Raw genomic sequence first — 26,656 nt, 5'->3', positions numbered from 1 at the left:
TGGAGTTAGATTTGTTAAATGTGTAATTTAGTGATAATAAAGAATTGTTTGAAATGTATGATTTGATATTTATTAATTAAATTAATATGTGCACCAAAAGCAAGGAAGGTGGAGAGAATCTAGAAATGCCCATTTCTTTTTGTTTACTTCAATATCATAAAAATTAGTTTTTTTTTTTTAAATAAAGATTTTAAATTTGTGAGGAAAAAAAGTAAAAATTATGAAAATGGGAGAGAGAAAAGAGAAGAAGGAAGTGAAGAAAAAGCAGAGAATAAAAAGAGACCGGATGTTGACAAATTTCATGTCACTGTTCTTAGAAGGTCGTTCGTTTGTGTGAAGATTTCTTATCTGGGATCTCTCTCTTTTCTTTTTTTCTCACAAAAAAAAAAAAAATTAAAATTAAAGCTTCTTTTTTTTTTTTTTTTTTTTTGCATTTCATTCCTTTTCTCTCTCCCTAGTCCTGAAAATTCTCTTCCTTCCTTACATTAACAATTTTGAGAGAGAAATTGAGAGAGAGGAGAGAGAGGGAGTGGCCCAGCAGATCGAAAATCTCCTCTTTTTTCTCTACCTCGATGACGATCTAACCTCACCTCTCTCTCTCACTGCTGTTTCTAAAACACCCATCTTCTTATTTCATCTATATATTTATTTGTAATAATTCTTCTTATTGGGATTTTTTTGCTTTTTGGGTTTTTTCTTTTGATGTTGAGACTCTCCTACTCTCAAATTTCCCTTTCTCAACGTGTTGTTAATGGCTGAATCCGTAAAGGGTTCTTGAGTTTTTCGAATCAGAGGATGTGGGTTTAAGGTAATTTTCTCATCTATTAATTTCTCAATTTGATTTCTGGGTTCCTTTTGGATTCCGATTATTCTTCTTCCCCTCTTTTTTGGTTTTTTTTTGTTTTATTTTTTATGGGTTTTCCCCCTTAATTTGTCTTAATTTTGTATTATACTCTCTCACTTTTTTCTAAGACTGTTTGTTTGTTGTTTGCTGCTATGGTTCTGACCCTTTTAACCATTTGGGGTCTACTGCTTTTGCCCCTTATGCATTTTTCTTTTGTATTCAGACTTTTTACTTGTGAACTGTTTCTCAATTTCACGTTTGTTGATTCGTCTGCTTGGTTTTGGTTGGTAATTGTTGTTGATTGTGTTTTGTACATTCGGGAATTTGTTTGTTTGAGATTTGGAGATGATGTTGTTGTTTGCTCTCTGGTAGTTTAGTGAGTGGCTGAGGGGAGAACTGATTTTTTCCCTTGTTTATCGCCTCTTGGTGTTTCGTTCTACTGTATTTTCTATTGAGCTTGGGGAGATTTAATTGCACCTTGGGTTCAATTTTCTGAGTGGTGTTGGTATCTGCTCTCTGATTGGCTTTTGCATTTTTGTGGACTTCAAATGATCCATTCCTTCGTGCCCATAATTGAAGATATGGGACTTATTTACTGGTTCTGGTTAATTTGTGAGTTGAAAGGGTACTTTTGCTGATGCATTGTTCAATTTAATGGACTGTATTTAGACTTGCAATTGATAGCTTAATTAGGTCCTAGTAGTTGTCTCGTCATTCCACTGAGTAGGCTTGTATGGAGATTGAGATGATTGTGACAATGGTTTAGCTTTTGTTAGCTACTGATCTGAATTGCCTCAGTTGAATTACTCCATAAGTTTTCACCGAGTGATTCCCTTATCCGTCAGTAGCTTCTTGAAGTTAAAGACAGTTGCCAGCAAGTCCCTATCAGTCCTTATGTTATGAGCAGGCTTCTGTTAGGTTGTCTGTATGCTAGATATAGTTGGTTTATTGGAGTATGAAGAAGATTTGTGCAGGTATTGTGATAACTCGGATAGAGCATACTTTACCGCTACCTCTTACTTGACACTGAATTTTTTGAGAGCACATTTGCTGCTCTAGTTCCCAACTCATGTGCATGCCTACTGGTTATGATACGGATGAATGGAATGTCTTTAGGAGACTTACACACACTAATTTGATTGCACATTGTATTGTATCATAGAACGGTTGCTCTATTTCTGTATTGTTTGTCCAAAAGTTCATTGCAACATCCTTGGACATTGACGATTTAGTTAATCACGTGCTTAAAGAAAATTGATTGGATATAATAGTAAGAGTGTTAGTGTTTAGTTCTGCTCCAGAGACTGCATTTTTTAGTTGGGCAGCAGCAGTCGACAAATATGATCTGTAAGTAAGCTCATAGCAATTGAAATTTTCTTTATTGAATAAATATCGTCCCTCTTTTGGTTTTTGCCTTTTGAGGACATTTTTGGTTCTACACCGCAGTAACAGTCCGCTGTATATCTTTGGGTTATGTAGAAATCAAAGCAACTGTGTAACATGATTGCTTTCTCTTCAATCTTTTAGTCTACAATAGAACCTTTTATTAGAAGAAACCTAATTTTGCCTTTTATATAAGTTTCACTCGAAATTCTCAATTGGATTTGGAATCACCTACAAGCTGTTCCTTGTACTGAGAATAACCTTCCCTTCAGCAGATTATTCTCGCCTCCAGAACCATCTAATCCCTATATCTGAAGCATACTTTGGGTTTCACGGCATGATTCAAACCACAAGTGAGCGCATTCTGGAATTTGGGAAGCCATAGAAGAAACCTGGGGCATTTGGTTAACATGGATTGTTCAGATCCAAAACTAGTACATGTTATTCTTGTGGGCTACATGTGCCGTCTTAAAGTCAAGCCTAGAGGATAGAGTTTTGATGTTGAAAACAGGAGGCTGGTGAGAATTTGTTTACAAGGAATATCCTCTGAGGTTACCAGGGAGAAGGATGCATTTGATTTGGAGAGGCATGAGCTGGAGTAAAGGATTACCAATGCATTGGCGATAGAAGAAGCAACAGTGTTAGGGAGAACAAAAAATGAGACCCTTTTAAAGGTACCCCCAGGACTTCAACCTCTTACCATTTCCTTGAACAATTGCCCAAGACTACCTCTCTTTGTTTATATACTTGTATTACAATTTGATCTTGTTTCTCAAAATTTCTCTACCATTGGGATACTCAAGTTGATGACCATCACTTTCGTGGTTGAAGATTCATGTTCTTGTGTTCGGCTTGACTTTTGCCTATAGATTAGATTTTTTCCCCTTTTTGTCACAATACAATATTAAGAGACGTACTCATATGAATATCCACTTGTTATTTAATATGTTATTACGTGCAGCTCTGATTTTTTAGATTTGATAATATATAAAGAGATTATGTTCAATCTGAATGTATAATGATTCAATGAATCTCTACTGACTCAGGAATGGGAACAAAGGTGCAGTATGAAAGTTATTTGCCAGGTTATCATTCAATGAGAGATCTAAATGAAGATTCTCATGGTTGTAGCTGGCCTTTATATTACAGTGAAAAATCATGTCAGAGTGGTCAATACTATAATGGAATTCTGCCAAGAGCTACCTCTGATGCATATCTAGGTTGTGATAGAGATGCTGTGAAGAGGACAATGCTCGAGCATGAAGCCATATTCAAGAACCAGGTAATGCTCATTCCAAGTGTTTCTTTGAACTATGTTGTTATGGCTTTCTGAGTTTCTTTATTGTTGTCCTTAAGCAGGTTCGTGAGCTGCATCGGTTATATATAAAACAGAGAGAGTTAATGAATGATATTAAAAGATCAGAACAAAGACATCCAATACCGGTGGACATATCATTCTCATCTAGTCCTTTAGCATCTCAAAGTACTCCTGATGGTGCAAGGAAATGGCATCTCCCGAACTTTCCTCTTGCAATTTCTTCCAGTGGACCATCTGTACCTGGCGTTGAAGATGTAAAATCATCTTTAAGTTCTTTGAAAGAAAACAATAGAAGTGATGGTCTCTTACCATCCCAAAATGGAACTAGTTCGAAAGACTGTGAGGTACTAGAATCTAGACACTCAAATTGTAGGAGGAAAACTTTTGATCTTCAACTTCCAGCAGATGAGTACATTGATAGTGAAGAGGGGGAGGTATTTCACGATGAAAAAGTACCTCCTGCTCTGGGTTGCCATTCAAATGGCAGCAAGAAATTTGAGACTCAGAGTTGTGTGACAGCAAATTTGAATTTGAATCCCGAAGAAAAAAGTGGTGATCAAAGTGCTGCTTTGAGATCCGACTCATGTTTATGGAACAGATATGGTTTGGCTGACTTAAATGAGCCTGTTCAGGTTGAAGAGGCAAATGGGTCCAATTTTTTTGATCTTCCTAGTGCTCGTGACTCCAGCAATGGGGAGACTCAAGGTCCCATTGTATCATCTGCAAAGCAAGAAAATTTTCTGAGCTCCAGTAATGAAGGTGGACATGCAACGAATAGGAATTCGTATATTGAGAATGGAAATAGAAGAGAGGCATTTCCTAACATCTTTGAAGCAGGTATTATTTCTTCCTTATATTACATGAACATTCTTAAATTTTTCATGGAAGGGTTTTTATCTTATTCTGCTCTCCCAACTTTTTTTAGTCAGTTTACCTGATTTGCAGATGTATCTCTCATCTCTTAACCTTCACAAAAGCCCTATTTTGAATGCTTTGAGTATAGAACAGAAAAAGAATGCATGGATTCTGAAAAATTGAAATTCCTGGACCTTTGGTGGTTATGGAAATCTAGACTTGGAATGGCTTTCTTATGAACATTGCAGAAGTTTGTTTTAGAAAAAAATGTCAGTTGTTTTTGATACCCTTGACCTATTTTTTTTCAGGACGTAGTAAGGAAAGTGAGAAATCTTTCACTCGTGGTCAGATGGAAAAATTCCATTTATCTTCTAATCCTTTGCAAGTTCCACTCAACAAGTATCATGAACTTCCAGTTTTCTATCTCAATGATAAAAGCAAGGTTCAACAAGATTTGGACAGGCCAGTTAGTGATTTGCAATTATTCAAAAGAAGTTTTGAAATGTCCAATGCTGGGGATCCTGGTTATGTTTTAGCTTCTCAGACATCTCGTACATATCAAATTGCTCCTTCTTTGGATGTTGGCAAGTCATGGGCTCACTCCAGTTCATCTTGGGAAAAGTCAAATGGCTCCCAGAAGACAACATCGGGTCATACACAGCCGTGCTTCAATTCGTCTGCTGCCGTTCACAAGAGTTTTCCTTCATCAACTCTGAACAATGGAATTTTTGGAGATAGATGGCATTTGAGTAGTGACTCTAGATCAAACCCTGGGTCTGGTTGCGAAAATCCCAACCAGAATGGATTCTATATCGGGTCTACGTCTGGTTCCAACGGTGTTCTCTCCTCTACTATAAGGCATGATCCTGGGGCAAACTATTACAAGGGCTCTGGTTGTGTCAGCACGAATTCTCCAAAAGATATTAACTTGAATGTAGTGCTTCAGAAAAGTTTATCAAATGAGTCAGGTCAACAACCAAACTACCGGACTAGAGAGTCAGAACAAAACAATGAGGACCATCATAATGTATTACCATGGTCAAGGGCTGTGCCTGCTGCTAGTAAGAATGAAACAATCAATTCAAGAAGATTCTCTGTGACTGGAGAGCTTAATTTTGCGCTCTCTCCGACAAAACAATTTTCTGATAGAAATGAAACTGAAAATGGCAGTAAAGTTGTATGTTATCCGAACATTGAGTCTAATTCACATTGTAGTAACAATGAGCCCAGAATGTCGGAACAGGGTGAATGCCAGAGTAACCGAAAACTTCTTGGGTTTCCCATTTTTGAAGGGCCACGCATTTCTAAGAATGAGTCGTTTTCTCTTACATCCCCATCAGCATCTCTTCCTAATCCATCTGAGAATGGAATGGAAGATAACCGGAAAACTAGAGTACTTGATATCAATTTGCCTTGTGATCCTTCAGTTTTTGAGTCGGACAACGCTACGAACGGAGCTCTGACTGTAGAGAATGGAAAGGACACAAAGATCTCTACTGTGAGAGTTGATATTGATTTGAACTCATGTGTCAGTGATGAAGAACCATCTATGAGACCCCTACCTTTGCCTTCTTCAAGTGGCAAGGAAAGGGTCATGGTAGAGATAGATTTAGAAGCCCCGGCAATGCCCGAGACTGAGGACAACATAATTGTAGAAGAAGAATCTTTAGTAAAACAGCATGAACAGCAACCACAATCCCTTCAGCACAAGGCTGTTGATATTCAGGATGATCTTATGTCTTTAGCAGCAGAGGCAATACTTGCCATCTCTTCTTGTGGTCATTCCTGTCTTTTGGATGATAGTGTTGTTAGCAATGGCTTGGAAGATTCTTCGAGCGACCCCCTAAATTGGTTTGCCGAGATAGTTTCCACACATGGAGATGATGTACAAACCAAGTCTGACACTGTATTGAGATCCAAAGAAGGCAAGGATACTGAGGAATCCTCTTTGAGAGGGGTTGATTACTTCGAATACATGACTTTGAGGCAGGCGGAGGTTGATGAAGAACACTACATGCCTAAGCCTCTGGTTCCAGAAAATATGGAAATTGAAGATACTGGAACCAATTTGTTGCAAAATCGGCCCCGAAAGGGCCAGACGAGGAGAGGTCGGCAGAGAAGGGACTTCCAAAAGGACATCCTTCCAGGCCTGTCTTCTCTATCAAGGCATGAGGTTACGGAAGATCTTCAGACATTTGGTGGCCTAATGCGAGCAACAGGCCACTCTTGGCATTCCGGAGTTACGAGGAGGAACTCTACTAGAAACGGTTGTGGTAGGGGAAGACGAAGATCAGTAACGAGTCCCCCGCCCCCTGTGCAATCGGCTTGTAATCAGCTGATACAGCAACTAAGTAACATTGAAATGGGTCTAGAAGATGGAAGCCTGACTGGTTGGGGCAAGACAACTAGAAGGCCCCGTCGGCAGAGATGCCCGGCCGGTAACCCTCCGGCTGTTCCTTTAACTTAATCAACGGTAGGAGGCTTTGATTTATTAATTGAGCATATGATGTTATAGAGGAAAGCTGGGAAGAGTTTATTTATATGGCTCTAGGTTAAGAGATTTAAGATCCATGGAGCATAGTCCCCCTCCCAACCCTTGCTCTTTGTACATTTGATAGCTGAAGATTTGGGTTCTCATCTTTCTTTGGGTGTCTGCCAATTCTGTATTATTCATAAATAATGTTGCATGATTTGTTCCCTGGATATACCACCAGAGTTCCTAAACCTGTGAGCTTAATTGACACTTTGCTTTTGGGTTTTGAGATGGATTCTGTTATCATCATCTTCATCTGCTCTTAATTCTTTTCTGCTTCTACCACCGGTTCGACGGAATCCGATGAAGGGGCTCAGAATTTTCATCCAATCATTAATATTGTGTGATAGGGAAAAAGGGTTCCATTCCATTCCAGCTTCTAAAATTTCTTATATTTGATAAACTGAGAGTTATACTAATCCAATTACTATTAATATGGTTGCTGTTGTTACATGTGTTTGTTAGTTAAACTTGGTTGTGACTGTTTGTTGATACTAACTACTGATATATATATATATTAGTGTATAGATATTATGGTTGAATGTTACTTTTATTTGACAAATTGTGAAGAATGATTGATAAAAAAGAAATGGGGGGGGGGGGGGGGGGGGGATGGCGTGTGGGGAGGAGGTAGAGAGAGAGAGAGAGAGAGAGATGGGGGGTGGGGGATGTCGGTGTCGAAGTTGATTTGGTTGGTATAGAGACAGATTCCTTATTTTAATAAAGGGGTGGGTCCCACAAACAAAATTTGAGATTTCAAAGTTTGTCATCCAATCCTCTCTATCCTCTCTATCCTCAATAATCCTAATAATTCTTTTTCTTTTCCTCTTTCATTCCCATGCATCTCTCTCTCTCTCTCTCTCTCTCGCTCGCTGTCCTTTTCTTCCCCCCCCCCCCCCCCTCATGTCACGTGCTCTCTCCTTCTTCATTTACTCTTTTTATTTTTTTTTAAAAAAATTTCTAATTCCGTTTTAAAATATATTTCAATTTTCATGAGTTTTATTAATCCCCTTTAAAAATTTAAAAAAAAAAATTTCAAAAGTCTAACACTACCCTAATTTAACCCTATTTATATTAGGTTTTAAAATTACAAAAATTATCAACAAAAAAAATGAACAAAATAATTTATATCTATAATAAATCTTATTTTTATTAGGTTGAAAATTACAAAATTATAAAAAATAACATAATAGATAAAATATATATCCATAATAAATTTTTGTCTTTTTTTTTTTCTATGAAAAGTAATAGTGGTTTTTTAAATTATTTTTCAAAAGAAAAAAAAAACCTTTAAATTAAAACATTTTGGTTTTCAAAGTCGAGAATCATTTTAAGGCTAAATTAAAATACCTTTAAATGTTGTATTTGTTTAAAAAATAATTTAACTTTATTTTTAATAAGTTCTAAATTATCACTTTTTGTAGTCCTTATGGTTCGTTTTGTTCTCTAAATGAAGTTTCTTTCATTTTTTTTTTTAAATGATCACTTTTTGTCGTCAACTTTGAGATTTATTTAAGGCTAAATTGTCTTAGCTTGAAGTTGTTCCCTCCTTCACTGTCTCCTTTAATATTTATTTTAAGGTCTTCTATTTTGATTTTAAAATATATTTCAATTTTCAAGATTAGTATGCGAACAAAAACCATTACAAAAATTACATTAATACTCTAAATCCTTAAAAAAAATTAATTTTTTTTCTAGAATTCTTTTTTAAATAACGTATTTTTTAAAAGCAATGTCTAAAATATGGTAGAAGACAAACTATGGACAAAAATAGAGTAATTTAGACAAAGTCCTATAGACTTTGCTTGGAAGTCTGGATGGCGTCAACATGCGTGAACCCCACACTTTCTATTTTTTAAAGATAGCGTGGATCCCATACTTTCTCTTTTTTTAAAGATATTAATATCTTTAAAAAATAGAAAGTGTGGGGTTCACGCATTTAAGTCGTATAGGTCCACGACTTTCAAGCAAAGTCGTGTATGGGTATATGACTTCGTATTCCTATCTTTGTGAATAGTTTGTCTTCTAACCTATTTTTTAAGGTTACTTTTTAAAAAATACATTATTTTTAAAAAAGACTCAAATTTCTATCGTTTAATTTAACCTTATTTGTAATAGGTTTTGAATTTTTACATTTTTGTCATCAAAGTTGAGATTTATTTAAGGGTAGACTACCGGAAATATCCACTTTGTACTTTATTTTAAAAATTAGTTTCAAAAGTTACAAAATTCTCTTCATGCTAGTGTTAAAAAATTCTGCAATTATTGTCTCTCGTGGGCTTCACCTCTGGCTCGCTCTTCATAATTTGGTATTACCTTTCGTATTGATATGTATGAAAGATCCATACATTGGTGTAGTGTCAAATACACCACAATTTGATATCTAAGTTAATAAAGAGATCGGTATGTAATTCAGATAAGTACATAAAAGTAAGGTCATAATTCTTTTTCGGAGATTATTTATCATTCCTTTTCGAGGTTATCAAGATAAATATATTTATATTGCCCTTCCTCTCTAACAATTTCGTCTATTTTATTCATAATCTTATATTACATTATTTTCACTTCATACACTACATGAACTTCAGAGTACACAGTATTCCTCAGTAATTTCAACTACTGTAGTACTAGAAATTTGGTGATTTAGGCAAGTCGAGAGTTTTCAAGTGCCCTTACTTACTCCACATACGAATCAACCCTTGAATTGCTTTGTCACAGCTTCCTCCAACTTCCACTGCCTTAATCGCTTCATCTCTAAACTTTGCAGCTTGTTTCCTCAAAGCTTCACTCTCCATCATCTCTTTAATCCTTCCTCCAACTTCCTCCCCCTTTACCAGACATTTCTGGCCCCATCCCCATTCTTCAACCCACATCCCAAGCCCTTTCTTTGCTATCAATTCTGCATTGATCATTTGATCTCCTATTTGAGGCCAAGCCAAAATTGGCACTCCCTTTAATGCAGCTTCCATTACAGAGTTCCACCCACAATGGCATATAAACCCACCCACTGCTCTGTGGCCTAAAATCTCCTGTTGATTCACCCATTCTTTCAATACCATTCCCTTTTCCGTCAGTTTCTTCATTAGTTCTTCCCCCATTATTTCCTCTAACCCCTCTTTATCTTCCTTGTCCACTACTTTATCTTTCACTACCCACAAGAATCTGTACCCACTTGAAACCAAGCCACTTCCGATTTCTTTGATTTGATCTCTTGATGTGGCCGTCCGGCTGCCGAAGCTGGCGAAAACAACCGATCTCGGAGGTAAATTGTCAAGCCATTTTATGGGAGATTTGGCATCTGGGTTTTCGAAATCTCGTGGTAGAAATGGTCCTATTGGTATTACTGGGGGTAATCCATTTAGTACTTTCCCAGTGTTGAGTGCTGTGAGAGTATCTCCTTCTATTGCGTCCATAGCATTGATCAAAATCCCATTTAGTTCTTTTATTCTCTGACCGTCTTGCGCGAAAATTTTCCCGAAGATGGAATTATTGATAAGCAAAGGAGGAGGGAGCGATGTTTTGGGAATTGAACCAATGGCTGGGATGCGAATGAAGTCAGTAGATGGATCAGACATTTTAGCAAACGGGTAATAGGCAAAAAGAGAGAGCATTTTAGCCGAGGAAGTGAAGAGCGCGTAAATGGGTATGTTTAGAGTTGTAGCAAGTAGAAGACCAGAGGAAATCAAGGTGACATCACAAACAAAAGCGGATAACGGCGGAGAGAGAGCGGAAATGGGAGAATTAAGAACATGAACAGAGCGACGAATGGCTTCAAATTGAAGAAAAAACGGGTCATCGGAGTTAGCAATAGAAGGGTCAAGAGGTAAAATATGGAACTTGAGTTCATTGACTTGAGGAAAAGCAGAGAGAAAACGGGAAATAAGATGAGATTCAGCAGAAGAAACAGGAGGATGAGAAGTGATGAGAGTAAGCTTACAGTTATGGCGGAGGAGAGTGTTGGCAAGTCTGAGGAAGGGAACTAGATGGCCCATGCCGGCACTTGGGAAAAGAGCAACATGGGTTTGGTGGCCGGAGGATTGATCGGAGCTTGACATTTCCGGCTGAGATTGGATCTTAATCGAAGAAAAGTAGAAGAAAGGAATTGCAATTACATGTTGAATGAGACTTATTTAATGGGCGCCATTAAAGCTTGGAAGGAAGGCTGTGTTCTAGAAATGAAAGAGAGCCGCTTCTTCCACCTACTACCATATGGTAAATCGCTTGTCCATTAAAGAGTGAGAATCGAAGCTATGTGGACAATCAACAGCCACTACTTTGTTCAATAATTCAAACTTCCTCTCCCTGTAATAATAAATAACTTACAATCTTGAATCGGTTGAATTGATAAAACTCAAACTACTTTGATTATGTTCCAAATCAGGTTCGATTTCAAACAAGTCTTTAACTTTAATGCACGTTAAAATCAAATTCACTTTCGAATATGTTGTTATAAATAAAAAGATATTGATTCGTTAGTTGAACTTAATCATTGTTTTTTTACCAAATATCACGTCATTGTCCCATCATTTATAGAAAACTTGCATTTAATATCAAAACGTCCGTAACGCTCAATAAAAAGAAAGCACAGTAATTAAAACCTCACATGTATCAATCATCGCTTGATTATGCTCCCTATATTGAGATCTCACAAGTTCTATTGAAAAACATGAAACAACGTTACATTACTTTACAAATAAAAAGTTACCGAGTCGTGAAGATCCAAATTTAATAGAAAGTAAAAAAGATGAAGAATTAGAGAAGAAGAAGCAAACCAGAAGGATGAAGAAAACCAAGAAAACAAAGTGTCTCCAAAGGGGTGACCTGAGAACACAAAGAGCAATATGTTGAATTAATCCTCCCAACAAACAAAAATCAATCAATTGGGCAAATCTCAAATGCAATCTTGTGTTCTCGGGTTCACTCCTTTGGGGTTGCCATTTGTTACATAATTCACATTTCATTTCATTTCATTCCATCTCCTTCCCCCACCTTCTTCTTATCCTCATATTTCTCTCAACAATGTCCTCATTCTTTCAACAAATGTTGTCATCTTAACACTTTTGGAGAAATTTTCTTAAATGCCCCTCTAGATTTCTTAATTTTCAAAAATACCCTCTTGTTAATGTTTATTAGTTTAAATCTCACTTTAGTACTATCTACACTTATACTTTGACGTATGAAGTTTACGAAGAGGAGTCTGTTTTCTGAATAGAGACCTCTGATTGACCAATCGTCAATTTACATGTTCTACAAAACGATTCTGACGAAGGAAAACACTTTCACCAACTGCCCAACACTGGTTCTGTTGACTCTGGTCGAGCGATTTGGTTTGGGTTTTTAGTCTACCGTGCTCATAAATAAGTGACGGTAGAATTCAAAGAGATTGTTGCAAATATAACGATTAAATTCAAAATAATTAAATATATAACAATATTTAAAAAATGATAAATAAACCAAAATCTATTAAATGTTTTAAATATTAATGTATCACTTATAAACCACAATAGTCTATTATCAACGGTATAAATATAGATTTTGAGGTGTTTGCAAAAAATAACGAAAACATTTATGATTAGATGTTACTATATTTTTTAAATTACAAAAGTAGCAAATTTAAAAGTGGATAAGCTTATGATGTATCTAATTACTTGTCATATTTACAATATAGAACAAGATGGGTTACGGACAGTTTTTTTATTAATTTTTTTTCAATATGATGCAATCTCTCTTTGGTAACTACCGGATTTGAACATGACACGTGCCGTTGGGTTCAAATTGAAACCCAAGGCCCATTTCCAAAATGGGCAGGTCCAAGTGAGGCCCAGTAGGAAGATATGGGCTTGCCGACATGGTCGTTTGGAGTATTTATGATATTTAAATACGAAAATGACAACAGCCCACGTGGCCGTGAAGATCTTTAAAAGCTTCTCTCTGTTCCACTAATGGTGGATTCAATATCTTCAAGTTCTCTCGATTTGGAACCACTCATTTTCTCTCTAGATATTTATTAATATTTTCCATTATCCACTTTCCCATCTATATAATTAGTTTCTTTCGATCGTCAAGAAATAACAAACAAAACTAAACAAAAAAATCGAACTGTTTTCAAGTTTTGTTTACATTTTCATAAGCATTCATGGACTTCCTGAAGAAACTCAGCAGCGATGCCACCGACAAGCCAGAAGACCAAAACCCCGACCACCACAAGACATCGGCTTCCGATCTCTTATCCAGCGCCAAACTGGTTGCTGACGCCGCCAAGTCATCTTTTGGCGGCGGCAGCGACTCTGTTGACAAGGGCAAAGTCGCCGGTGCCACTGCCGACCTTCTCGGAGCTGCTTCCGATTATGGAAAATTGGATCAAACCAAAGGTTTTGGTATGTATGTTGAGAAGGCTGAGAACTATCTCCATGAGTACGAAGGGTCTCATTCTGCTCCTCATGGTTCCGGCTCCGAGCCGACAAAGGCAGAGGAGCCGCCGAAGAAGGAGAACGCCGCCGAGAAGAAAGACGGAGGATTTGAGGGTGGGGGTTTCTCGGAAATGGCTGAAATGGCTGGATTTTTGAAGAAATGACACTTTTCGGCAACTGTTCTTTTTTATTTTTATGTGGTTTGTGTAATTTCTTTGTAGATAAGGGTTTGCATTATATGCTAAACCTTAACCTATGATGAATTTGCATGTACTAATTAATATAATATATGTTAGATGTGTGGTCTTTGTCTTCAAAAATGAAACTTCAGCATAATCAGGGCTGGTAGCGAAAAACAGAGTAAAACAGAAAACCCATCTGAAAACAACCTGAATTATTGATTATTTTTGTTCACAAAGCATTCATTCGGTCATGTAAACACAAAAAGAAAAGAAAAAAAAGCAGTCAAATCATTGTAATTTGATGGTCAACATAGTTGTTAATGTTCTTCAGCAGCAGTAACAAGAAACAGGAAGGTCCCCTGTTTGTCTAATAATATCAGCTTTCCGATTAGCTTTAAGAATCTCATTCTTTTTCTTACGATCTGCTTTGCTTCTTGCTTCTCCAGCAATTTGCTTGATAAATTCCATATCTTCCTCGAACTTTTTTCTTCCTTTTTCCCTCTCACTCCTCTTTGTTCCCAAGACCTTCAAATTTACAAAACAGAATCAATTAATCAACAAAATTTGAACTGATTCGACAAACTTTTTAACTGAGAGAAACTGATGAAGAACCTGTGATGCTTCAAATTTGCGTATGGCTTTTTCTCTCTTCTTCGTTTCCCAGTAAGAAATTGTCTCGTTTACCTTCTGGTATCTGAAATGTTCGTAACGGTTATTAACAGACAGACAGCCACTTTGAATAATTCTTTCGTAACAATATACCTACCTCTCTTGGATTTTAGCAAGCTCTGCTTTTTCCCAGAGATCTGCTTTGGTTTCTTCAGGCCTTGTTTGGATTGGAGTAGTTGGTGGTTTTCGAGAGATGGGTGGAGTTGGAGGTCGAGGAATTGGCAACGGTTTCTCTGTTTCAGTTCTTCCGCGGTCGCCGGAGTAGTCGTACACGACGGGTGGAGAAGGAAAGGTTATGTTTCCCGTTGGTTTCTGTTTTTGTTGTTCGGTTTTCGCTGCCGGTTTCTCGCCGGTCGCTTCTTCAGGATTCTTTGCAACATCTACTACAAGATATCATTCAATACATTCAAATCCAAATTTAAGGGACTAAACTTGTAAGCTAACCAAACATATATCATATAAAGAACTGATGGAATACTAACTAGAGAACGGCCGTAAAATCCTATCAGGTTCCGGTGCCGGACGTGGAGGCGGGGTACGGTTATCCTCTTCGACGATCCTTATCCTTGGAAGTGTCGACGATTTAGGACGATCAATCTTCTTCAGAGGTTTTGAGAATTCTGATTCTTCAACCAAATGAATTGCAAAGACAGCCGCTGCAACCGCGGCTACACGTTCTATTCCGTCGTCGGAGAACTCATTCCCTCGACTCATTTGGCGTGAAAATTGTCTCCCCAACCAGTTCCCAAATGTTTTTTTCTCTACAAATGCATTTCTATTATATTTTTGTTATAACTTCTAATAAATCTTTAAAAAGTTCAAAACTTTTTTGTGGGTTTTGTTTCTATTTCAAATTTGATAAACACTCAAATGATCAAACTGATTAATTACCTCTAAACGATGGAGATTTGTGTGGAGCCAAATATACGTCTGTTCTATTGCTTTGTGCTTCTCTGTTCTGTTGAGGCTTAGGATATCTTGACCTGAAATTAGTAGATAATATTAGAGAGAAAGAGGGAGGGAATTTTATCTTATTTTATTTTATTTTATTTTATTTGGGAAAATAAAAGGGAAGATTAAATAAATAAATACCCCATTTGTTTGAGCAAATTATCCATAGGAGTTTGAGGAATAATGAGAGATATCTATCTTGTGTCCAAGGGAAATGGAAATTATGGTGATGGCGTATAGAGGAGGAGGTGGGGGGTGTGGTTTATTTGAAGACCAAGCCAACTGAAGAGAAAATTATTAAATAATAGTTGAAAAAAAGTCAAAAAGTTTTAAGGTTTTTTAATAATTTAAGGGAATAGAAGAGAAGTGAAGTTTAAAATATGCTTTGTATGCAATTCATGGATTTGAATCTTTGAAACCACCTTTTACACTGAAGGAAAGTATTCTTTCTGAATTCTTCCTTTCTTTTAGTTCCAAAGCATATTTCCCCAAAAGTTTCTCTTCTAATGTCAAAATCTTTAACATGCTTTATCCTTTGCCACTTGGGCCTGAGTCCTAGACTCACCTAGTTCATCCATTAGATGATCATGCTTATATCATATCTCAATTTTTGGATTTGTTTGAGCCTTAATGAGTTCCATATTGTCATTGAAGTTCAATAATAAGAAGATAAAGAAATGGGGAAGCAAATAATTATCAACAAAAACCCATATATATTGTCAGTCATAAATCAATGTTAACAAAAGAAAAAAAATAAAATTAATAACCAATACTAAAAAAATCCCCAACTCAAAATGCAAAATCTAAAAAACCTACACAAATTTTATCTTTTTAAATTATATATATATATATATATATATATGTGTGTGTGTGTGTGTATTTAGGCGCAAGCAGAAGCTTTGAAGTCTTTGATGGAGACGAAGACATAAGAACTAGGAGCAACCGTCACAACGGAAGTGGGATCGACAAGCTTGGGCGACATTTTGGGGATGTCCAACGTTGGTGTAAGCTGAAGAGGAGTTCCATTTAAAAGCATAACATCGCTCTGAATATCACCGTCTTTGGGTGTCAAATGATACTCTTCTCTTGCTTTTAATTTGCTGCCTACGAAATTTGGGTAAATGTTTCTGTCGTTTACAATCTTCACATCATGTGTTGTCGAGTTTGACAGGTTGATTAGAAGAACAGTTACACCTTCCTGAAAATCATAATTAAAAGAAAGAACCATCGGTATACAATCAAACACAACATTTGAAGAAGATAACAAAAGGCTTTGAGTTGAGTAATTGTTACTTCGTTTTTGGTGCAATGTGAATAAACACGAAGGTATGGAGAACTGTCGTGGGATGCTGCCAAGACCTTCTTCCCCATTAATCTGTGCCACAGTAGAGCACTGTTTCCAACACAAGAAATGTTTAGTTACTAAATAAATGTTGATTATAATGGAATGTTGACTAACTTACCTATAGTAATCAGGGTTAGGGATGAAAGTGGTGGTATTAAGCAAAGCATAGTTTCCACCAATCAAGGCTTGTCTACAATAAACCTGATGATCGAATGATGCAGTCATCCCCAAGTTATCCAAATACCTTAGATCAATAAAACAGACAAAAGACATAAACAATTAAATCAATTACTCCATATATATATAGATTTATAATTCAATGAAAAGAAAAAGAGATAAGAAATCAACCAAAATCCATTAGCAAAAGTATGAGAAACAGTTTTGCCACCACTGTTATAAGCACCACCAGATTCACCAATCCAAGGCTTAGACCATGCCCCAAATCTCTCAGAAACTTCCTTGGCTTCCTTAAATGTTTGAGCAATTTGGTCCAAATAATAAGGGTCTTGAACCTTATCTATAAGTGTAGGGTCAACACCTACATACATAATAATAACCATAACATATACATTAGTATCTAATCATCATAATCTTTTCTACATACATAAAGTATTCATTTTTATTTATTTACCTGCTCCAAGATTGTAAATGTGGTGAGTGACTCCATAAACAACATTTGGTGCAGTGTTCTGAAGAAAGACTCTGAACCATTCTTTGTCAAAGAACCCACCTGGTCCCAAGATTTTGGGTCTGTTGGTGGGATCAGGATACACTTCTTCAACTATTTTCCCCATTACTGTCAAATCTTTACCATATTGGTCCGGCTCGAGCCTAGCCGAAACTCCGGTGGCAGAAAGCTCGTTCCCTGACGACAGTAGAATTATAGTAAATTTAGTTATATGTGTGTGAGAATTAAGGGAGTAAGAAGTTAATTTTTAAGAAACGATACCAAGTTCATAAGAATCGATTTTGTATCCTTTAGAGGCAGTGTAACGAATTAAGTCACGAGCATTTTGAGAATCCCAATCACCAACCCAATTGATAGTTCCATCGTTTGCTGGTTTTTTACCCTTTAAAGCATTTAAACCAAACGTAATCCGAGCTCTGCAACAAACAACAACGAATCAAATTCATTAAACAAGAATAACATTCTTTTTTCAATGATGATTTATTAATTGTTACTTACGATGTTTTGTTGAACAAATCGTTAAGTTCATCCCATCGTTGCATAGTTAAACAACCTTTGCTGAATCCAAACAAACCTTCACTCTGTTTCCTCATATGATGACACTTCTTATATCCGTTTCCAACTCTGTAAATGATTTGATCTTGAAGTGACCCTCCAATTCGGATTCTCAAAGGATTGAACTCTAAAAAGTTATAAAAACAAGTCAAATTAAGTGAAGATAAAAACCCAAAATTCCACATCTTAAGAAACAAAACTGACCCTTGATTGCTTTGGCCAAGATAATATTTTGAAGATCCTGTTAAAAAAACAGAGCAAGAACAGAGCTTCCATGATCAGTAAATTAAGAGACAGAGCTGAAGAAGAAAATGAAGAAGAAGAAGAAGAAGAAGAAGAGAGAGATACCAAATTAGGAATGCCAGCTAGTCCCCATGGGCATTGGCCATAATCGCATTTATTAGGAGGCCACCAATCTAAAGTAGCACAGATGAAGTCGTCGTCAGTTTGAGCAATGGTGGTGACACCTTTGACTGAAACTTTAACGAATTCGGCAGAGGAGATGGTGAAGAAACAGAGGAAAGTGAGAAGCAGAGCTTTGGAAGTCATTGTTGCCATGGGAAGTGATGAGGAAACAGAGATGAGAGAAGGTTTGAGAATGGATGGAGTATTTATAGGGATGGTGAAAAGGCTAAAGTTGGATTATTGTTGTAAGGAAAATTTTGTTACATTTGTTTCGACGGATTTAATATTTGAATCTATATCTTTTAAGATATAAAAATGGAAAATTAAGGTTTTTTTTTGTTAAGTTTGGATTTTATTTAGTCTAAATTAAAGTTTAAAACTAATTTAGACTATATATATATATATATTGGTATATATATATTCTATTTAGATTAAATTTTAAAATTAAGAGATAATCAAATTATTAAAAATAAAAATTAAATATTTTACGACTAATTAAGAGATGATTATCTTTAAATTTTAAAAGATTTAATTTAAAAAATAAATAAATTTTATTATGATATATTTTTAAAAATAGTAAAATAAATTTGGATTGGGTGAACTATGAAGATTTGATAGAAACATATCGATATCTATCAATTTTATTATTAATAAAATTTAAAATTTTACTATATCGTAAATATTTTGTAAATTCATTATTTTGATCATTTTTCTTTATTATCTTCGTTAAAAAAAAACATAAAATTCATTAAAACGATAAATAAAATTAATTAAGAATGAAAAAGAAGTAACCGTGTTAAATAATTTTATAGTTAAAGTAAATAATTAATTGATTTCAAGATAAGGGTTAAACATGAGATAATCAATTTGAAAGTGGTGAATTTGATAATTTTAAGGAATATTTTTGGAAAATGAAAAATATTAAAAATTATTTATAAAATATATTCTAATGATTCATTTGAAAATTTTATTATATATTTTTTAAAGGGTCCCTTAAAAAATATGATAAAGTGGCTGTAGAGAAATTAAAATTAAAATTTTTTGGTGAATCTATTTTTTTTCAAAGAATCAATAGGTTAAACAAATTTTTTTTAAGAGGCAGATGAATGTTTAGATTTGACTATTTTTTATACAAAAATTATCATAGTAAATACTTTTTTTTTTTTTTTTTTTTTTTTTGTGTTTTGAATCTATTTTTTATTTAGTATCTTGATTTTAAAATAGCATGTATTTGAGTTTGATTTCAATTTAGTCTTTAGTTTAAATATCTAAATTTTACCAATGACATTTACGTTTTGTTTTAAGAGTTTTTATAATGGGTGGCTTTTTTTGGCATAACATATCAAGGTTATAGCAATTTCTTCAACAATTTGCAAATATAGCAAATTTTTTCTTTCCTTTTTATATATTCCTAAAATGCCCTTAATTTAGATGAAAAATACATGGCACGATTTTCTACCTTTTGACGATGGTCTTCTTCATTCTCTACTACAGCTGTTCTTATGTACGATCTACTCCTCAATCGCTAATATCATCTTCTTCATTCTCTCAAACCTAAAAATTCTCTTTTTTTCATGATTCGTCCTCTCTTTTCCTTTTGTGATTTTGTCTCCGCCTCCAACTAGTCGATTTTTCATTCAATTCTCTCTTCCAACCGTTCGTCTTACGTTCAACAATTTTGGGCGTTCGGCAATTTTTGGCGTTCAACAATTTTTCATTTGCTTCTACTTTAGGTCAATGTTAGGGTTTGGTATCAATTTTATTGGTATGTAATCAAATTTTCTTTTAAAAATAAGTTAGATTTGTTTCTTAGTTTTTTCATCCAATTTGTGTTAATCATCTCAGTTTGATATTTGTTTTCAGATGTGAGTTGTCCCTAAATTTTTCATTTGACTTCATCCCATTTTTACAATTTTATTTTCATCTCTGTAGGTTAATTTTGTTCGATTCAATGTGATGATTTTACTAGAATTTTTATAGAAAAAAATGTTTTTATTTTACTTGTATGGGACTTCGTTGAAATTGAGCATATTATGAATTTTTCTATCAATTTTACGTTTTTAGGTTAAAATAAATTGAGTTTTTTTTTTTCCTTTTCTGAAATATATCACTGATAGAATATAGTTAATATTTGCATAGTGATATTAGTCTATTAGTGATAGACTTGTATTAATCCTAGTTTATCACTGATAGTAGTTTATAACTGATAGACTCATATCCTAGTTCATTACTGATATGAGTCAATCAGTGATAGACTCTATCTTCTATCAATGCTATGAGTGTAACACTAGGATGATAACTGTATATTTTTCTTTCTTTTGCAGTAATTCAGAATTATGATTAATCAATGTTATAAGTGTAACAGTAAATGTTATAATGGAGTTTAATTTTTAGCTTGATAGTTTTTATCGAATATTGACTTTACTATGAAGTTTATCGTTGATAGATTCTATCACCGATATTAGTCAACTATTGTTGATAGCTTCTATAAATAATAGACTTTATACGTATATTAACCAAACTTTTTTCTCAATAAAATGCACCAATTAATCTAATTTGCAATTATTCAACATGTATAGTACTAATTTCTCAATGGAAACACAAAAGCACATAACTAAATGTGAAGAGGTAATGTCACCATGAAGTTTTTCACCGTTATCATTAATAAACTTCAACATACATTGAAGAGCCACGACTACTTAAGAATATAAAGAGGAATAATTTGCAATATTCAACCTGTGGTCCAACACTTTTTTGAATCAATATAACAAAATCAAACAAAATGTAAAGTCTATCATTGATCTTTTCTATTATGGAATATCCACAAAACCAATATAGTACAATATAAATTTACTCAATGAGAGAGTTGCAAATCAAAACTAGGGATAAATCAATCGGTCTCTTGCAATATTCTAGTCTTTTGCGTTCTCCAACATTTTTTTTGATCGGTTAAGTTGTCTCTTCGGCCTAACATTTTTAACATTCTTCGCTATTTCCATAGTTTTCACTTCGTTTCTTTTCTTGAACAACCTGAAATAATAATATTGAATTAGACTTTATAAAAAATGCATATTAAACTAAAACATCTAATCACAATCTAACACAAATAAGTAAAACATCCTTCAAGTTGATAGAAACATATCACTGATAGAACATAAACAACATCACATAAAAATATACATTAAACTCAATTATCTACTAAAATCCCAATAAAAACAAACTAAATACCCCTTAAAACTATCAATGATACAGATAGACTCTAACCCTAAGCACTAACACACACCTAAAACAGATCAACATGCCAAACAAACAAGTTAAACATCCCAATATAAGCCAGTTAAACATCCTCCAAATTTGTCAGTGATAGAAACATATCAGTCATAGACCCTAAGCAACATAACACAAAAAATCCAAATTAAACTAGAGCTTCTACTAACTTCCCAAGTCAAACGGGCTAAACATCTTCCAAGACTATCAAGGATTGAAACATATCATCGATAGACCCTAGGAAACAACATATAAAAAGTGTACATTAAAGTGAAATATCTAATAACAATCAAACATAAACAAGTAAAACATCCTTCAAGTTGAGTTGATAGAAGCATATCACTGATAGAACATAAACAGCATCACATAAAAATATACATTAAACTAAATTATCTACTAACATCCCAATGCAAACAAACTAAATATCCATCAAGACTATGAATGATACAAACATATCACTGATAGACCCTAACCCTAAGCAACACACAAACCTTAAATAGATCAACATGCCAAAGAAACAAGTTAAACATCCCAACACAAACCAGTTAAATAGATCAGTGATATATAAACATATTATTGATAGACCTTAACCCTAAGTAACAACACACAAATTGAAAAACAGAGCACAACCAAATAGAAAATGAAGGAATCAATTTCAAACAAATAGAAAAAGAAGAAAATCTACTTCAAACAGGTTATGACCAAACGAAAATAAAGATACCTTACGAAAGTAACTTATTATTTCAAACGAAAAACAAATAATTTACATTGTATAGGTGGAGTGGAGAACATAGCGAAGTGGAGAATGTAGCAAAGTGAATAACGCAAAACAAAGAAGTCTGATGAAGTGGAGCAGAAGGCACCGATATCAGCACTGGAAACCAAATCGGAATATGAAGAAAGAAGAAGAAAGTAGAATAATGAAAGGAAAATGTGAAGAAGTTTGCTTGAAATTAGAATACGAAGCGAAGTTTAAAAGTGTATAGGTAGGGGCATTAGTTTAAAAGTGTATATGTAGGGGCATTTTTGTCATTGTCAAAATTTGCCATATTTGCAAATTTTTTAAACCTTTGCTATATTCTTAATTAATTTGGAGCCCAATGTTATATCTCTAATTGACCCTTGTTTTAACTTAGTGTCTAGATTTTGATATTTACATTTTTAATATTAAATTTATTTTTTGTGGTAATAAATTTGAAGTAATTAAACAAATTATAAGAAATGAAAATTTAATTCTTTTCATCACCTTTCAAATTAAATTTAGAATTTTACTTCATAATTACTTTAAACTAAATATAAAATAACGAGTTCTATGGACCAAATTGAATATGACAAAAAAAAATTCCAATCTAGAGTGACATTACATATTTATAAACGAAAATTTTGTTACATTTGAATATAAAAACAGAAATGAAAGATTTAATATTTTGAATTGATATCTTTTAAGTTGGAAGATATAAAAATCAGAATTCTGAGTTTTTTTTGTGTTACATTTGGATTTTATTTGGTTTAAATTGAATCGTTTTGGATATAATATATATATATATATATATATATATAATATAATTTCGAAATTTTATTAAAAATATATGTTTTTATTTAAATTTAAATTTTATGTATCTTAAAATTTTAAAAGATTTAATTTTGTGAAAAACAAATTTATTATAGAGTTTTTTTGAAAAATATAACAAATCAACGAAGTCAACCTAGAATGGAAATGTTTTGTCAACCTTTTACACTGAAGGAAAGTATTCTTTCTGAATTCTTCCTTTCTTTTAGTTCCAAAGCATATTTCCCCAAAAGTTTCTCTTCTAATGTCAAAATCTTTAACATGCTTTATCCTTTGCCACTTGGGCCTGAGTCCTAGACTCACCTAGTTCATCCATTAGATGATCATGCTTATATCATATCTCAATTTTTGGATTTGTTTGAGCCTTAATGAGTTCCATATTGTCATTGAAGTTCAATAATAAGAAGATAAAGAAATGGGGAAGCAAATAATTATCAACAAAAACCCATATATATTGTCAGTCATAAATCAATGTTAACAAAAGAAAAAAAATAAAATTAATAACCAATACTAAAAAAATCCCCAACTCAAAATGCAAAATCTAAAAAACCTACACAAATTTTATCTTTTTAAATTATATATATATATATATATATATATATATATGTGTGTGTGTGTGTATTTAGGCGCAAGCAGAAGCTTTGAAGTCTTTGATGGAGACGAAGACATAAGAACTAGGAGCAACCGTCACAACGGAAGTGGGATCGACAAGCTTGGGCGACATTTTGGGGATGTCCAACGTTGGTGTAAGCTGAAGAGGAGTTCCATTTAAAAGCATAACATCGCTCTGAATATCACCGTCTTTGGGTGTCAAATGATACTCTTCTCTTGCTTTTAATTTGCTGCCTACGAAATTTGGGTAAATGTTTCTGTCGTTTACAATCTTCACATCATGTGTTGTCGAGTTTGACAGGTTGATTAGAAGAACAGTTACACCTTCCTGAAAATCATAATTAAAAGAAAGAACCATCGGTATACAATCAAACACAACATTTGAAGAAGATAACAAAAGGCTTTGAGTTGAGTAATTGTTACTTCGTTTTTGGTGCAATGTGAATAAACACGAAGGTATGGAGAACTGTCGTGGGATGCTGCCAAGACCTTCTTCCCCATTAATCTGTGCCACAGTAGAGCACTGTTTCCAACACAAGAAATGTTTAGTTACTAAATAAATGTTGATTATAATGGAATGTTGACTAACTTACCTATAGTAATCAGGGTTAGGGATGAAAGTGGTGGTATTAAGCAAAGCATAGTTTCCACCAATCAAGGCTTGTCTACAATAAACCTGATGATCGAATGATGCAGTCATCCCCAAGTTATCCAAATACCTTAGATCAATAAAACAGACAAAAGACATAAACAATTAAATCAATTACTCCATATATATATAGATTTATAATTCAATGAAAAGAAAAAGAGATAAGAAATCAACCAAAATCCATTAGCAAAAGTATGAGAAACAGTTTTGCCACCACTGTTATAAGCACCACCAGATTCACCAATCCAAGGCTTAGACCATGCCCCAAATCTCTCAGAAACTTCCTTGGCTTCCTTAAATGTTTGAGCAATTTGGTCCAAATAATAAGGGTCTTGAACCTTATCTATAAGTGTAGGGTCAACACCTACATACATAATAATAACCATAACATATACATTAGTATCTAATCATCATAATCTTTTCTACATACATAAAGTATTCATTTTTATTTATTTACCTGCTCCAAGATTGTAAATGTGGTGAGTGACTCCATAAACAACATTTGGTGCAGTGTTCTGAAGAAAGACTCTGAACCATTCTTTGTCAAAGAACCCACCTGGTCCCAAGATTTTGGGTCTGTTGGTGGGATCAGGATACACTTCTTCAACTATTTTCCCCATTACTGTCAAATCTTTACCATATTGGTCCGGCTCGAGCCTAGCCGAAACTCCGGTGGCAGAAAGCTCGTTCCCTGACGACAGTAGAATTATAGTAAATTTAGTTATATGTGTGTGAGAATTAAGGGAGTAAGAAGTTAATTTTTAAGAAACGATACCAAGTTCATAAGAATCGATTTTGTATCCTTTAGAGGCAGTGTAACGAATTAAGTCACGAGCATTTTGAGAATCCCAATCACCAACCCAATTGATAGTTCCATCGTTTGCTGGTTTTTTACCCTTTAAAGCATTTAAACCAAACGTAATCCGAGCTCTGCAACAAACAACAACGAATCAAATTCATTAAACAAGAATAACATTCTTTTTTCAATGATGATTTATTAATTGTTACTTACGATGTTTTGTTGAACAAATCGTTAAGTTCATCCCATCGTTGCATAGTTAAACAACCTTTGCTGAATCCAAACAAACCTTCACTCTGTTTCCTCATATGATGACACTTCTTATATCCGTTTCCAACTCTGTAAATGATTTGATCTTGAAGTGACCCTCCAATTCGGATTCTCAAAGGATTGAACTCTAAAAAGTTATAAAAACAAGTCAAATTAAGTGAAGATAAAAACCCAAAATTCCACATCTTAAGAAACAAAACTGACCCTTGATTGCTTTGGCCAAGATAATATTTTGAAGATCCTGTTAAAAAAACAGAGCAAGAACAGAGCTTCCATGATCAGTAAATTAAGAGACAGAGCTGAAGAAGAAAATGAAGAAGAAGAAGAAGAAGAAGAAGAGAGAGATACCAAATTAGGAATGCCAGCTAGTCCCCATGGGCATTGGCCATAATCGCATTTATTAGGAGGCCACCAATCTAAAGTAGCACAGATGAAGTCGTCGTCAGTTTGAGCAATGGTGGTGACACCTTTGACTGAAACTTTAACGAATTCGGCAGAGGAGATGGTGAAGAAACAGAGGAAAGTGAGAAGCAGAGCTTTGGAAGTCATTGTTGCCATGGGAAGTGATGAGGAAACAGAGATGAGAGAAGGTTTGAGAATGGATGGAGTATTTATAGGGATGGTGAAAAGGCTAAAGTTGGATTATTGTTGCAACGGAAATTATTCTTTTCTGAATACTCGAAAATTTTGTTACATTTGTTTAACGGATTTAATATTTTGAATTTATATCTTTTAAGATATAAAAATGGAAAATTAAGGTTTTTTTTTGTTAAGTTTGGATTTTATTTAGTCTAAATTAAAGTTTAAAACTAATTTAGACTAAATATATATATATATATATTCTATTCAGATTAAATTTTAAAATTAAGAGATAATAAAATTATTAAAATAAAAATTAAATATTTTATGAGAGATGATTATCTTGAAATTTTAAAAGATTTAATTTAAATATTTAATAAATTTTATTATGATATATTTTTAAAAATAATAAAATAAATTAAAATATTTATAAAAGTTTGGATTGTGTGAACTATGAAAATTTGAGAAACATATCGAGGAAATTCATTATTTTGATCATTTTTTTTATTATCTTCATTGGAAAAAATATAAAATTCATTAAAACGATAATTAAAATTAATTAAGGATGAAAAAGAGAGAACCACGTTAAATAATTTTATAGTTAAAGTAAATAATTAATTGATTTCAAGATAAGGATTAAACATGAGATAATCAATTTGAAAGTAGGTGAATTTGATAATTTTAAGGAATATTTTTGGAAAATGAAAAAATATTAAAATTTATTTATAAAATATATTCTATGATTTCATTTGAAATTTTTATTATATATTTT

At 34.0% G+C, this 26,656-nt stretch overlaps 6 protein-coding genes and 1 non-coding gene across 11 annotated transcripts; 2 read left to right on the top strand and 5 right to left on the bottom strand.

Annotated features, from left to right (window-relative positions):
• Positions 1-268: 268 nt before the first annotated feature.
• LOC103489165 (uncharacterized) lies at positions 269-7,182 on the top strand. 3 transcript variants are annotated; one of them, XM_008448192.3, is made up of 5 exons: positions 424-808; positions 2,503-2,901; positions 3,274-3,509; positions 3,587-4,382; positions 4,709-7,182. In XM_008448192.3, the coding sequence occupies exons 3-5, from the start codon at positions 3,276-3,278 to the stop codon at positions 6,865-6,867; spliced, it is 3,189 nt and encodes a 1,062-aa protein (XP_008446414.2). In that variant the 5' UTR covers positions 424-808; positions 2,503-2,901; positions 3,274-3,275; the 3' UTR covers positions 6,868-7,182. The 3 variants fall into 3 exon arrangements, with proteins under 3 accessions (XP_008446413.2, XP_008446414.2, XP_050947093.1); XM_051091136.1 differs by having other exon boundaries at positions 2,500-2,901; XM_008448191.3 differs by lacking the exon at positions 2,503-2,901 and having other exon boundaries at positions 269-808.
• Positions 7,183-9,441: 2,259 nt separating this feature from the next.
• LOC103489166 (UDP-glycosyltransferase 708G1-like) lies at positions 9,442-11,906 on the bottom strand. The gene is made up of 3 exons (XM_051091135.1): positions 11,706-11,906; positions 11,537-11,587; positions 9,442-11,235 (listed from the first exon to the last, which is right to left on the bottom strand). Exon 3 carries the CDS (start codon positions 10,986-10,988, stop codon positions 9,606-9,608), a length of 1,383 nt encoding a protein of 460 aa, XP_050947092.1. The 5' UTR covers positions 10,989-11,235; positions 11,537-11,587; positions 11,706-11,906; the 3' UTR covers positions 9,442-9,605.
• MIR398B (microRNA MIR398b) lies at positions 11,736-11,863 on the bottom strand. Its single transcript, NR_120766.1, has one exon. It is a non-coding gene; the product is annotated as a microRNA MIR398b (primary transcript).
• A 1,100-nt stretch (positions 11,907-13,006) lies between the features above and the next one.
• LOC103489168 (remorin 1.4) lies at positions 13,007-15,394 on the bottom strand. 3 transcript variants are annotated; one of them, XM_008448195.3, is made up of 6 exons: positions 15,287-15,394; positions 15,086-15,177; positions 14,677-14,955; positions 14,292-14,577; positions 14,138-14,219; positions 13,007-14,050 (listed from the first exon to the last, which is right to left on the bottom strand). In XM_008448195.3, exons 1-6 carry the CDS (start codon positions 15,310-15,312, stop codon positions 13,853-13,855), a joined length of 963 nt encoding a protein of 320 aa, XP_008446417.2. In that variant the 5' UTR covers positions 15,313-15,394; the 3' UTR covers positions 13,007-13,852. The 3 variants fall into 3 exon arrangements, with proteins under 3 accessions (XP_008446417.2, XP_008446418.2, XP_016900167.1); XM_008448196.3 differs by having other exon boundaries at positions 14,292-14,574; XM_017044678.2 differs by lacking the exon at positions 15,287-15,394 and having other exon boundaries at positions 14,677-14,969; positions 15,086-15,204.
• Positions 13,070-13,663, top strand: LOC103489167 (nodulin-related protein 2-like). The gene has a single exon (XM_008448194.3). It carries the CDS (start codon positions 13,070-13,072, stop codon positions 13,505-13,507), a length of 438 nt encoding a protein of 145 aa, XP_008446416.2. The 3' UTR covers positions 13,508-13,663.
• Positions 15,395-15,838: 444 nt separating the features above from the next.
• On the bottom strand, positions 15,839-18,292 carry LOC127151447 (heparanase-like protein 1). Its single transcript, XM_051091134.1, has 9 exons — positions 18,082-18,292; positions 17,938-17,974; positions 17,677-17,860; positions 17,440-17,594; positions 17,122-17,355; positions 16,839-17,028; positions 16,609-16,734; positions 16,439-16,538; positions 15,839-16,343 (listed from the first exon to the last, which is right to left on the bottom strand). Exons 1-9 carry the CDS (start codon positions 18,289-18,291, stop codon positions 16,026-16,028), a joined length of 1,554 nt encoding a protein of 517 aa, XP_050947091.1. The 5' UTR covers position 18,292; the 3' UTR covers positions 15,839-16,025.
• Positions 18,293-23,597: 5,305 nt separating this feature from the next.
• On the bottom strand, positions 23,598-25,854 carry LOC103489169 (heparanase-like protein 1). Its single transcript, XM_008448197.3, has 9 exons — positions 25,654-25,854; positions 25,510-25,546; positions 25,249-25,432; positions 25,012-25,166; positions 24,694-24,927; positions 24,411-24,600; positions 24,181-24,306; positions 24,011-24,110; positions 23,598-23,915 (listed from the first exon to the last, which is right to left on the bottom strand). Exons 1-9 carry the CDS (start codon positions 25,852-25,854, stop codon positions 23,598-23,600), a joined length of 1,545 nt encoding a protein of 514 aa, XP_008446419.2.
• Positions 25,855-26,656: the final 802 nt, after the last annotated feature.

The sequence above is a fragment of the Cucumis melo genome, chromosome 10, assembly GCF_025177605.1.
Source record: "Cucumis melo cultivar AY chromosome 10, USDA_Cmelo_AY_1.0, whole genome shotgun sequence".
NCBI lineage: Eukaryota > Viridiplantae > Streptophyta > Magnoliopsida > Cucurbitales > Cucurbitaceae > Cucumis > Cucumis melo.
The sequence above is the reverse complement of the archived record's forward strand: the minus strand, read 5'-3'. Positions and strand labels throughout refer to the sequence as shown.

Coding starts and splice junctions, on each gene's coding strand:
- LOC127151447 (XM_051091134.1), bottom strand. CDS start 18,291: ATGGCAACAATGACTTCCAAAGCTCTGCTTCTCACTTTCCTCTGTTTC. Junction 17,356..17,439: donor AATCGATTCTTATGAACTTG/GTATCGTTTCTT, acceptor TACTGTCGTCAG/GGAACGAGCTTTCTGCCACC. Junction 16,539..16,608: donor CCTAACCCTGATTACTATAG/GTAAGTTAGTCA, acceptor TGTTGGAAACAG/TGCTCTACTGTGGCACAGAT.
- LOC103489166 (XM_051091135.1), bottom strand. CDS start 10,988: ATGTCAAGCTCCGATCAATCCTCCGGCCACCAAACCCATGTTGCTCTT.
- LOC103489169 (XM_008448197.3), bottom strand. CDS start 25,854: ATGACTTCCAAAGCTCTGCTTCTCACTTTCCTCTGTTTCTTCACCATC. Junction 25,433..25,509: donor CTTGGCCAAAGCAATCAAGG/GTCAGTTTTGTT, acceptor ATAACTTTTTAG/AGTTCAATCCTTTGAGAATC. Junction 24,601..24,693: donor CATTTACAATCTTGGAGCAG/GTAAATAAATAA, acceptor TTATGTATGTAG/GTGTTGACCCTACACTTATA.
- LOC103489167 (XM_008448194.3), top strand. CDS start 13,070: ATGGACTTCCTGAAGAAACTCAGCAGCGATGCCACCGACAAGCCAGAA.
- LOC103489165 (XM_008448191.3), top strand. CDS start 3,276: ATGGGAACAAAGGTGCAGTATGAAAGTTATTTGCCAGGTTATCATTCA. Junction 3,510..3,586: donor AAGCCATATTCAAGAACCAG/GTAATGCTCATT, acceptor GTCCTTAAGCAG/GTTCGTGAGCTGCATCGGTT. Junction 4,383..4,708: donor TCCTAACATCTTTGAAGCAG/GTATTATTTCTT, acceptor ATTTTTTTTCAG/GACGTAGTAAGGAAAGTGAG.
- LOC103489168 (XM_008448195.3), bottom strand. CDS start 15,312: ATGGATAATTTGCTCAAACAAATGGG. Junction 15,178..15,286: donor AATTTGCTCAAACAAATGGG/GTATTTATTTAT, acceptor TACTAATTTCAG/GTCAAGATATCCTAAGCCTC. Junction 14,578..14,676: donor GATTTTACGGCCGTTCTCTA/GTTAGTATTCCA, acceptor GATATCTTGTAG/TAGATGTTGCAAAGAATCCT.